At 40.9% G+C, this 12,286-nt stretch overlaps 1 protein-coding gene across 1 annotated transcript in view; it reads right to left on the reverse strand.

Moving 5' to 3' along the window:
- Positions 1 to 12,286, reverse strand: part of WWTR1 (WW domain containing transcription regulator 1) — a 45,563-nt gene continuing 33,277 nt past the window's right edge. The window contains exons 4-6 of the mRNA XM_009707807.1: positions 2,139 to 2,272; positions 1,478 to 1,590; positions 1 to 383 (exon numbers count right to left, since the gene is read on the reverse strand). Of these exons, the coding sequence (XP_009706109.1) occupies positions 199 to 383; positions 1,478 to 1,590; positions 2,139 to 2,272 (432 nt within the window). The 3' untranslated portion in view covers positions 1 to 198. The remainder of the gene's footprint in view (positions 384 to 1,477; positions 1,591 to 2,138; positions 2,273 to 12,286) is intronic.

Here is a 12,286-nt window from a genome sequence, read left to right on the forward strand (position 1 = left end):
TATATCTATATATGTATTTTATATTTAAATTAGTGTCAATCAAATCCAGGCAGAGACTAAACTGACCATAAAGATAATGCAACAAAAGTCATTAAGGCAGTAAGTTGTATCTCTTGAGGATTTTCAGATATTCTACCTCCATCTCAAGAGGAAAAAGAAATGTTGAATTGCATTGTAGGCCCAATCAGCATCAAATGATTACAGCCAGGTAAGGAAGGGCTCATTTTTGTTGAGTACTGACTCCACATCGTTGAGAATAGGGATCAAGTCTTCTGACTCTAGAGTCCCAAGATCAACATTCGTTCCTGGAAGACAGTCGAGGAAATCAGGGAAACGTGTTTGTTGTGGATTTATGTTCATTGTTGTCTGTGCTATAGTTTCTCCTAGGAAAAGTAGAGAAGAACTTTTGAAATACCAAACTCTTCTGTGGGTAATTCGAAACAACACAGTTTATATAAAAATTAGACTCCCCCTTTCCCATAAGCACTTCTGAGCATTCCTGTCCTCCACAAATGTTACCTCAAAACTGTATTTGCTTGCAGAATGCATATTCTTCTAAGAGTTAATTTCATAGCCTTGCTTTGCTCCCAACAGCACAAAAGGCCCTGCCCAGCAGTGTTCAAAGTAACCAGCCTCTGACCTGCCACTTGGGAAGCACGGTAATTCAAAGGTCACTAGTCTGCGCAGGCAGCAACCCAACTGTGTCTTATGTAAGCCCTCTACCCTGCTCTCTGCATGAGGGTGAGTGCTGTCCATGGGGCATAACCAAAAAAAGAGCTGTACAGCAATTTAGATTTGCAATTTTATATTACTTTGCTCCATCAATTAATAATAACAAGCATGAAGATCTTCAACAGAGAAATCCTTCACTCTCTGCATCACCTAGAACTTCTGATGAATTCAAAAGGAAGTTTAGGTGAGGAAGTGCTGAGAATTTCACTAGCTGGAAAAAAACTCCTCCATTTCCTAGTAATTTATTTTGGTATTTTAAGCACCATGAGGACACTGATGTAAAAATAAATACATACCAAAACCTAAACTAGCTAAATACATTCTGTTTGAAGGCAAATCCAGCTTTGCCATTGTAAGATACTTCTTAGTGAGACTGATTTCCCAGAGTTAGAAAACACAGTGACTTCTATCAATAATGTAACCCAAGACCAGATCTTCAGTCGTCCTACCTTGGACTATTTTATGAAAGCACAAATTAAGGCTCACATTTTCCAACGTCTACTTACTTTCTTTAGTATCAGTCTAAGGTAAAAGGGTAGAATCTGGACCTAAGTTAAAGGTGAAAACCTTCTAGGCACTAAGTACCTTTCAGGCATTCCCCCCCTCCCCGGCCCCTGCCGTCTCAGTTTGTTCTTGTATAGGAAAGCAAGAGATTATCGTTCAGTTATGCAATTATAAAACATTACTGGTTATAACAGAAAGCTATTAATACCATTATACTTTAAGCTAAATCAGAATATTCTACCTGTATCCATCTCATCTACGTTGCTGAGGAAATCTTCAGGTGTTGTTGGTATACTGTAGCATCCTAATCCCAAGCCACTGTCTGTACTCTGTTCCCTGGAATGGTATGGCCCACTATAAATTGAAACATGAAAAAACCTCAGTAAAGATGTTCTGGTAGACATAGTCCCTGATCATTGTGTTTGAAAAAAGACAGCACAGTAGGTTAGATACTGAAGTTAAATACTGAGTCATTAAGCCTCATTCTCAACTGTTGGCCACTAATGTGGTCATGTTACATCAGCCCAAATATACAGCAACTGAACTGAGGCCACTCTCAAATTCTGAAATACACACATGTGTATATGACTCTGTAGGCCAAAACAGTTCTGATAGCCTAAAAAAATTGGGTTTATTTATAGTTAGGTAATGTCCCTATTCTACCTAGAGTCTTCTGCATACACCTACAGCACAATTAAAACCACCTGTTACCATTTGTTTGATTCTTTTAAGATTCCTTCTTGAAGCATATATTGAAAGATTTTGGGTCAGCCACTTAGCCGTACCCCTGTTCACAGTAAGTACAAAAGAAGATGATACTGGAAACTACTTTAGAGAGACAGCTTTAAAAGTGTAGAGGAAGCAACAGAATGAATTGCCTAATGAAGAGGACATGAACTTGCCTGTTCAAGAAAGGATCGGATCCATTATTTGTAATAGGCCTCATGTCTTGCGTCATGGCAGGTGTATTCAGCGCTGTCTGAACTGGGACCATGTTTTCTGAGTCCATGGGAAGTTGTCTGCATAGAGCAGCTTCCTGAAAAGGCACATAAATGTAAGAGAAGGGTTATTCCAACAGCTCAGAAGTACTGCAGTCTTGTAACAAGCAATCTATATGTGTAAACTTATTTAGGAAAGTAATTCTAGACAATGTAACTGATGACTGTTTACACTGGTGTGAAGAAAATCATAATGTAGACAGACAGTGTCTTTCATATCCACTTGTGCTGGCTTACAACACTGCAGAATCTACCTTTCAGTTACTGCCTCGCTGGAAGCCAGTCCCATAGTTCAGCCAGCAGGCAGATGTTTTTGAGGACTTTCTAATCAGCTTCACACACTACCAGAGAGCTTGTTTGCCCGTTAAACTCTTTTTGCGTGATGCAGATGACGAAATGCTCACATAAATGGCTTTACTGGTAGAGCCATCACATTGGGAACCTCTGGTGAGCAGCAGTGGCAGACAGCCAGGGGAAAGTCAAACCTTCGACAAGCAGAACTGCCTGCCCAGTGACTGCACCTCCGTAGCCTTGCTGGCCACAGTGATAATCCCTACAAAATCAAATTACCTATGTTGTAATTTTGGACACCTCGCGTGTCACCTCATCATAGAACATGGACAGGCCTGCACGTTGCAGGTGGTTATTGACAGCTGGTCCACGCTTCACGGGCCGGCTAACTCCAGTTGACGGTTTTCACATGCACACTAGAGCTGCGTAACACTCAAATTACAATTTCAGTTTACTGTTCAGTGAGGCCAAGTTCTCTGAGAGCTGGAGTAGCAATAATAATGCAGTTCCAAACAGACTCAAATTTAATCTCCCATGTATCAGTTTCTAACAGCTTACCTTAAGTGAAATTACTCTCAGTTTAGACTGGCGCAAAAGAGAGCAAAATCAGGCACTGAAACGACGTGAGTTGCTACTAGATGACATGATTAGCTATTTACCAAAGCAGAAGAATATCACTTGCAAACATAAAGTACTTAACATGTTAGAAGAAAATCACTGGAACTAAGACTTTGACCCAATAATGTTTAGAATGAACCCTCTGCCTAATAATAAATATCTGCCTAATGACCTGTCTCCTGTACACCGTCTTTAGGATGACAAACGAGCATCAAGAGCCAAAGGAAACTTGTTTCAGAACTCTTCATGAAAGATAATTTTTTCTAGCATTATCTCTGTGAAACAACCATGACATCTAGTGGTACAGAGGTCTATACAAAGGTTGTTTGGCTCCACGGGGATGTTCCAAACAAATATCCTAAGACCTTAAAATAATAAAGCTGTATCTGTTTTCTACCTAGTTTACTCAGTCTTTTTTTTTTTTTTTTACATGAACGAAGCACAGGAAATATTTCGTTTAAATCCTAGTAGAAAACTTTTCTCCACTGAATCAGTCATTCATTCTCCCATGTACAGAAAAGATTAACACGTTTTTGAGGCTAGAATATGATGTTTTACTATGTTTTCAATTGATTTCTTCACTGAGGAGGACTGGTCTGGTCTCTTCATCAATAATGTAACAATTATTCATTGGGCTTAACATATATTGGTGCCCACTAATGCAATGCTTCCTTTATAAGCAAATTATCAATATATTCACTGATGAATAATAATTAGATGGTGTCATTATTCAGTAAGGGTTAAGAATAAATAGTCTAAAGATTCTTAACAGCTTACGTATGTCATTACATTTGTCAATTGACAATTCTAATGGTGATATTTCTATTTATAATTAAATCTGCTGGAGTCTGTGAAAATGTACAAACCTCAGAAACTGGGTAGACTGGCTTTTTTAGCTGTCTACATGAAGACACTTAAAGTATGTTTTTAAATATAAGAATAGCAACTGCAGCAACACAAGCAAGGCTAATACTAGAAAAACAGCAAGAAATAAAAAAAGACAGCCAGAAAGAAATAAATACAGAAAGAGAAAGGAAGAGAGAAGAAAAAGAAGACAGATAAAAAGAGGCAGGATATACTTAGCTAGTTTTTGGTGTTTGTTTTTTTTTTTTTTTGAAAGTCCAATCCCGCAATGAAGTTCATGTTTTTAGGCAGTGCATTTTCAAATCTCAAATGTGGACGTTGTTCCACGCTAATAAAGATAAGATCAGAACAGAAAAAAAAAAAGCCCAAAAGAAGCACCTAGTTTACCAACATATAAAGTACATGTTGGTTATCATTCTGGTTGCTGTCATTTCTAAAAATCAAATGCTATTACTAAAAATAAAATAACTGAGAACAGCCTGTTCAAGATCCAAGAATGCCTCTTTCAGAATATTGTCACTAAGTCCTAATTTGATGGAAATGATTTCTCTTTGCTACTTTGCACATGTGTTAGTGCACTGAAAATACTGGCCCAATACCCCCGTTTTTAACTGTAAGGGTGATCAAACATTGTAATAGGTTTCCCAGAGATGCTGCGGAGAGTCCGTCCTTGGAGATTTTAAAAACTTGACTGGATGCAGCCCTCAGCAGCTGCAGCTGACCTCGCTTTGAGCACGGGAGTTGGGCTAGACAATCTCCAGACGTCCCTTCCAACCTCAACTATCCTGTGACTCTATCAGTCAAAGAATGACCATGTGCACACATACATCTTTCTGTACAAGATTTTGCTTTTCTGTTTTGGACGATCTTCTTAATAATTTCTTGTTGGCGGTCATGCTGGGTTTTTTTTTTTTTGAATTACCAGAGTGAAATTCAATTGCATTGCTCAATACAACTGCACTGTATCAAACATAAGCCTGAAAATTTCTTGCCTGTAGGAGGTGGTGAAAAATCTTTTCTGTATCCAGCAACTTCTCAATGAGTCATATAGTACCAATCAGTGTCTCAACTTGTTGGGGATTGTGTATGCGTGTGGTGCAGGGTAGGGGAGAGCTTGCCAAGTTCCCTGCTCATGAAAGAGAAAAACTGAACTAAAAATATGGTGCCCAGAAAAATATTAAAGCTGGAAAGTTGATAATAATGATTAACCAGACATGACAACGGCTGACAATCAACTGTTCTACCAGAGAGCAGTGCCAAAGAAAATCTATGAAGGAAAAGTCATGCACCTGTAGAGAAGAAAGGCCATTATTTAACGGTGTATTTGTTGACAATTAGTAGGTGGATCACAGCAAGAGTTTTGAAAAACTCTTTTGATTGAAAATGCCAGATGCCTAGCAGGGATGATATTGTAGTGCCTTGTGTTTCCACAACAGGTAATGACGTATTGACAGTCTAAAGTTCTATCCAAGTAATTAATTTTACATAATTGTTCTCACGATACTGCCAAAGACAGCTTATTTCTGAGACTAGTAAATTCTGTTACTTTGAAAGACTTGTATTCACTCCACTGCTTTTGACAGCCATTGTAGAAGTACTGTATTTAAGACAAAAGAGGTGTACGAAGAAAGTGAGGAAAGGTTTCCAAACAACACTGCAAAATCTGTACAATTCCATGGAATTGTTTTTAAACACAGAGAGAGATAAATCTCTTCTTTACAGAACACATTTAATTAAATGATCACAGGAAAACATGAGGCTTTTCTCATTCTTCATGTTGTGCCTTCTTCCTTTGAGCTCATCACAGAAGCACAAACACACCTCTCCTGCCTTAAGCCTGTGATTCCTCTGGTAGCTTTGCAAAACAGCAAAACACAAAGCACTAGTAGAGGTTGCTGAACCTCCAACTACTTTAAAAATGCAGTTGCACATAAAATCAAAGTACATTGCAAAAAAACCATACTGTTGTTCACAAAGGGAGTTTCGTATCTTTAACCCTCCATGAAATAAATATTCTTCCTCTCACACTAACTGCACAGAAATAGGCAAGAATTTCTTTACAGCTTTATATTTCTCTTACAGATTGACTCAAAAAATGCCCAGCCAAATAAACAGCACTGAAAAGAGCAGATAATTTCTTACATCTGCTCCTGCTGGCTTGCTCCACCTAACAAAAACAACCAACCAAAACTGCACGTGGATTACCTAAATTTAGGTTAATTTAGATACACAGGCTGCGTTTTAAGGACACTCCTCCCAGAACAGCTTAAGTTCCAAGATGAGGTTTATCTAACATGGAGTAAGCCACTCAACTACCAAGGTCAGTATGTTTTTCTGAGTGCTGAACGCCCTGGGCACAAGGTGCGAACTCTTTATTGCATATACGGTATAACTGCCCCGAGCATGCTTTGCAAGTCCAGTTCTAACCTCTACTTGTTTCACGTTGCACTAGAAGAACTTTCTGATAACGCAATGTTTGTGTCATGTTCAATATGCAGCTATGACTGTACTTGGGACAACTAGTTGTAACTAACAGGAGCAAGGTGACAAAAGAACAGCTTTTACTGTGGGCTAGATGTGCAAGTGCGTGCCACGGGCAAGCTTGTACAGGCCAAGCTGAAACGTGTGCTACTCTAATCCGGCCTTCTGACCCCAGGCTGGCCGATACTTGCTGCAACCATACCTTCTTTTTACAGAACAGACACAGGCACTGCCTTCCTCCAGAAAGACACAAAGATTTTTCTGTATCATATTGTAAGGGGAAAAACCTAGACCACTTCTGTAACTTATTCCCACAGTAATTTAATTTCCAAAAGTAGCTCAGAATAGACTATTAAAGTATGAACAAGGGCTCAGAGACTACATTACTGCTATGCATCAGGTTGTTTATCCTATGGTCAGTAAGACAAACAGTCAGCCATCTGAGAAGGATTCTTGTTAAACTTGAAGGTTCTTCACTGAAGGACTGTCCATTCTTTTCAGGGCACTGGACTTACTGCTCCTGCACAAACTGCTGGGAATTTCACGTGTATTTGCAGATCTTAGCACTGGCTGGCTGTGTTCTGTCCTGCAGCTGACCTACGCAATCAGGGAATTCAGACAGTGATCTCTTTGGAAAACATAGTGCCAATTACTGCTTGGTCCAACAAGGAGAGATTCATACCCAGGTTTATCAGTCACGTCCCCAGATACAGTGACTGGCCCTCCTGACCACGAACTGCAGCAGGGGCAACAATCCATTCCAGGAATGTTTAATCTACTACATGATTTAGACAGGCCTTGCAAAGCAAGACAATTTGTGAGCTGAAAAGCCTCCAGCACCCTGAAGAAAGACTCACACTGGCATTTACAAAATCTAAGTTCCTGCCTGTTCTTTGTTGCAAGAAACACTACATTTATTATGAAGTTACTTGATCTACTCTCTCTTGGGGAACGGCGTGGCACCTCCCACGTCTTTATTTCAACATATTGCATGTTGCTTGTAGTATTAACTCAATGTGTACTTTATAATACGGAACTAGAGAGTCCTGCATCCTGGAGTGAAGAGTTAGGCTGGGGAAGCAGTGTACTGGCTCTACTGTACATTAAAGTATGCTCCTCCTCTGCTGCTGCCTGATGCAGGTGATTTGTTCAGAACTCACATGACAATTTTAGTGCTGCTACAGATGTTAGGTTTCTTCGCTGCTTTGATATTATTACAGCAATGGTCAATAGTTACGGATGAATTACACCATCACAAAAGCTGTGTGATAGCCCGTTATGTCCTGTTCTCTGTTCTAAGCACAACTACAACGTTCTTAGGAAGAATATTCAGGAATCTCCTTTCCTTTAAAATGTCTGGCAAAAAATACCAGAGATGTCTTGCAGCCCTATCAATGGCAGTATTACAGTCGCAAGCTACAAGAACAGCCTCAGCTATTCTAATTAGCTCTTAGCTCTCGAGTGCAGGAGTGCCTCCCGTGGGCCAGCAGAGACAATCCTTAGCCTTTAGTTCAAAAAGTACCAAATGCCCATAATGATCTGCTTGGCACTACAGCATACGCTGTTTTAAAAACCCAAAGGGGATTTTCAAAATAAGTAACATACCAAAATAAATTAAAAAACCCCCACAGTACTCTGACATCACAAACGCATGTCAAAAAGCTTCATCAGTGGTTATTTGCCAAAAATCTTTAAAAGTTTCAAAGCATCGCAATGAGTTGAATTTTTCACTGCCTCTGAAGACAATTCTGATGTAAAACTCTTTTTTAGATGTATGCCAGACAAATCTAGAAATTCATAGTCACATTTCCTGGAACCCTCCTTGGCAGAACTGAACTGAGCTCCACGCTTAGTTGCCAAACAGTGATTTCTACCCAGGGGAGATGAGTTAGGGCATTTGTACAGTGAGTTTACATCGTTAGTCACTGCAATTCCTTTTCAGCCAGTCCTCATACTTGGGGTGGAAAGCGAGACATCCAGATATTGCCTGTGCCACCAATAAATCAGACTAGGGGCCAGTCTGTGCAGTGGAAAGAGCACAGCAGGGCATTTTTCTGTTCAGGCCGTAGCAGGCAGGAAGGTTCTGCTCTGCAAGGACAAAACAGTGATAAATGTTCCTCTGCATCCCCACAGACCGCTCCTTCTACAGCCTCTTGTGAGTCCCTGTATTGTTCTGTGCACAAATTTATGGAATAGGATTTGGGGATCAGAAAGGAACCTCTGAGAACTGTTGTGACTGCCTGGATGCTTCCAAACAGGGTGGAAGATGGCACTTGTGCACACAGCGAAGTCTGGGACACCTCCCCCGCGGGACCCTTCCACTGATTTCTTACTGATGTCACCTCTAACTACTTCCATTTCCAAGAAGCTCTTGAGTAGCAAGTAGATTCTGCCTTTTCCTTTGGAACATTGACAAAAAAAGACCAGTAAGAAAGACAATTAACTCTTCCCAGAACGACAAAACAGGGTAAGGAAACACTTAAATGGAAGCTGTCATACTGGTTTTCTGAAATGCTGCCCTTCTTGAATGTACTCAGTCCATAGTTCTAGAGGCTCTACCAGCTAAATGAAGAGGAGGACAAAGAAGGACACACATTCCCTGAGCAGGGAGCTTCCAGAACCGCGTATTCCTCCCAGCTGGGCGTGCGGCCCCACCCCAGCAGCTGCAGCCAGGAATGGCTGTGGGGAGCCGGCAGCTGCTGCCAGGCGGAGAGGAGGTTTGTGACCCACCAAAGGAATTCCTCCCCTCTCGCTCAAACTCTCTGCACCTCCTCGCAGCTGCTAGCAGCAGCGTGCACACTTACTCAGCGTTTTTCCCTTAGATAGGTTACACTAGAAAAACAAAAGCAGTGGTGAAGTGTCAGGGCAGGAGTAACCGTACTTGAACACTGACAGCTCCAGAGGGATTTGTCGCATTCTTCTCAGCTGCCAGGGTTCAGGAGTGCTCAGGTTACTGGCACAGAGTTCACAAAATTCTGTTAGGAAGGATGGATTTTGCATCTTGCTTTCCTTGGGTGGGAAATTTGTTGTTCTCTAAGAGCTACCATCAGTTCTGAAAACTTCAGTAATGCAAGGTGTTACTGTCCTGCTCTATGTAAGGGGGAGCTCAAACAAACACCATAGGTGCAGAGTGGTACTGGGTGTAGTAAGTTGGAGGCTTGATTAAGCACGGCACAGCTGCAGAGTGTTGTGCGTGTATTAGTTTCAAAGTAAAACACAGTCAGCAGAGCAGGGAAACCAGCCCTTGTGTTAATGGCACAACTGTTTTGAAGCTTAATTTGCCCTGGTCCTGAAGCAAGAACAGAGCCAAAGAGAGTAAAAATAGCTAAACACATTATTAGCATGATGACAATTATGACTAAGCTCATACCAGATATCCCCACTCTCTTCCCACACCCATCTCTATTATGTTCTGAGCTCTTGGTAGTAAAGGAGAAGGCATGCAAAAGACTTGACATCACTGCTCACGTCAGGGACCACCACCTTGAACATAGTGCTGCGCGCACAGGTAATGTATCATAATGTAACTCCCCAAAATTAAGGGCAATGGAAATTGAACATGGGCAGAAGATGTTGGTGTCTGTACAGTTTCCAGACTCAGGTCTGAACCATGAAACTCAAATTCATCCCTGACATGAGCAGGCAAAATATTCAGAAACTTTAGTGGAATCATACTTGCCTTTCACCCCTGTTCAGCAAGAGCACCGAGTGCGTGCTTAACTTTGAGCATGTACGTATATTCACCGAAGATGATGGCAATAATGACATGCAAAGACAGTCAAGTGTTGCTGCAGGAACCATAAAAGCATACAATTTTAATGCTTTTTTTTAAAAAATGCAGCTAGATGGTGCTGTACAGTTTCAAAATGTATTAATGAATTTTTGTTAATTACTTTTGTTAAGCAATTTTTTTTTAAGTTCTTATACATGTATTGAGAGGAAGGAGGTAAAAAAGTAAAAAATATAAACGAAGCAAATATATTGTTGTAAAGTGTTATTGCAAATAGTCTCACTAATGTTTTTGCGATTCTACTCGTCAGACACCCATTTTCATTTTGTTATCAACCTCTTTTACAAAAGCCTACTATATGATAGTATGTACATTCATCCTGCATTTGGTCTTTCTGTCTGCACAAGCTGAGCTTACTAAGGTTCCAACGGTGTAACTGGAGAGAAATTTGACTTACATATAGTTTGTACATTGGAAGAAAAGTACAATCATATTCTTGTTGTCAGAAGTCTGTATTAGTATAAAGACCCACATCAAACTGCATTTTCTGTATATGAAGACAAAAAAGCACTTTCAATACAATTCTAATAACCTTTAATTTGGTAAGTGATTGTAATAATGTCTATTATTACCTTTTGAAAAGTGATGCTTTGAGAAAATGCAATTAAAAATTATTCGTTCTGAAATAAAAGCATGGAAAAAGAGCACCTCAAATTCTCAATCATTACAAACATTAAAGACCTTTTCTTCCATTAATTTTACTGAGACAGTACGTTTAGAAAAAACCCCAAACCCAACATATTTAGCAAAACCAACATTCAGAAGCTGCAGAGAAAAAAGCAAAAAGCTGGCCATTAATCGGTTTTCATGACTGCTGCCTCTAAAAGATGACAAATCCTTTGTGAGCACATCTCCCTCCTGGTAAATCTGCTCTGATCATCCAGATCTCTATTTCAGCCCTAAAGGTTCTAAAGAGGTATGCGTCCCTTTCTTTGCTACCCACAAAGTCTTCCAGAGGTCACTGCGATGCTCCAGTCTGTTTTCATCACTAATGTGTTTTCCCTCAGTCCTTCTCCTCTAGACTTGGAAGAGGAAGTACATCACTCCTCACTCACTTGTGGCTAGTCAACCTATGACATATACTCTGCTGCTCCTCCTCAGAGGGCATCTAAGTGTGAGGATTTTTCTTAGGCTTCTTTTTTCATTTTACAGAAGTCACTGACATTTCAAAACATTACAGCAACTTATGGCTCTCTAGTACATCATCAGAAAAGTTCAGCCAATGGGCATCATTAGCCCAGTAACAAACATGCTTCTACCTGCTGCAGAGAAATGTCATACTGTATTTCTAAATACCGTATAAACAAATGTTACCCTAAAATAACCACAAATTATGGCATAATCCCACAGGCAAAAGGACTGAAGGCGTGAAACAGTAATTCCCCCAAATTAGTATTTCCCCAGAGGATGGAAGTAAGGATGGGTAACCTGTGAGGAACACAGAGACATTGTCTCAGCACACAGGGATGACGTTAGGAAAGCTAAAGCCCAGCTGGAATTGAATCTGGCCAGGGGAGTCAAAGACAACAAGAATGGCTTCTGTAAGTACCTAGGTGACAACAGGAAGGCTAGAGAAAATGTGGGCCCACTGCTTTTCCTACGAGGAAAGCCTGAGGGAGCTGGCAGTGTTCAGCCTGAGGATGAGAAGGCTCAGGGGGATCTCATCAGTGCATTATAAATAGCTGATGGGAGGGCATAAAGAAGATGGAGCCAGGCTCTTCCCAGTGGTGCCCAGTGCCAGGACCAGAGGCAATGGGCACACACACACTGACACACAGGAGGTCCCCTCTGAACATCAGGAAACACTTTGTCACTGCGAGGGTGACCAAGCGCTGGCACAGGTTGCCCTGGGAGGTGGTGGAGTCTCCATCCTTGGAGGTACTCGGAAGCCACCTGGACATGGCCTGGGCAACCGGCTCTGGGTGGCCCTGCTTTGGCAGGGGGGTTGGACCAGACAACCTCGAGAACCCTTCCAACTTCAACCAGTCTGCGATTCTGTGATTTTGTG

Source organism: Cariama cristata, unplaced genomic scaffold, assembly GCF_000690535.1.
Source record: "Cariama cristata isolate BGI_N322 unplaced genomic scaffold, ASM69053v1 scaffold4069, whole genome shotgun sequence".
NCBI classification, from domain to species: Eukaryota; Metazoa; Chordata; class Aves; order Cariamiformes; family Cariamidae; genus Cariama; species Cariama cristata.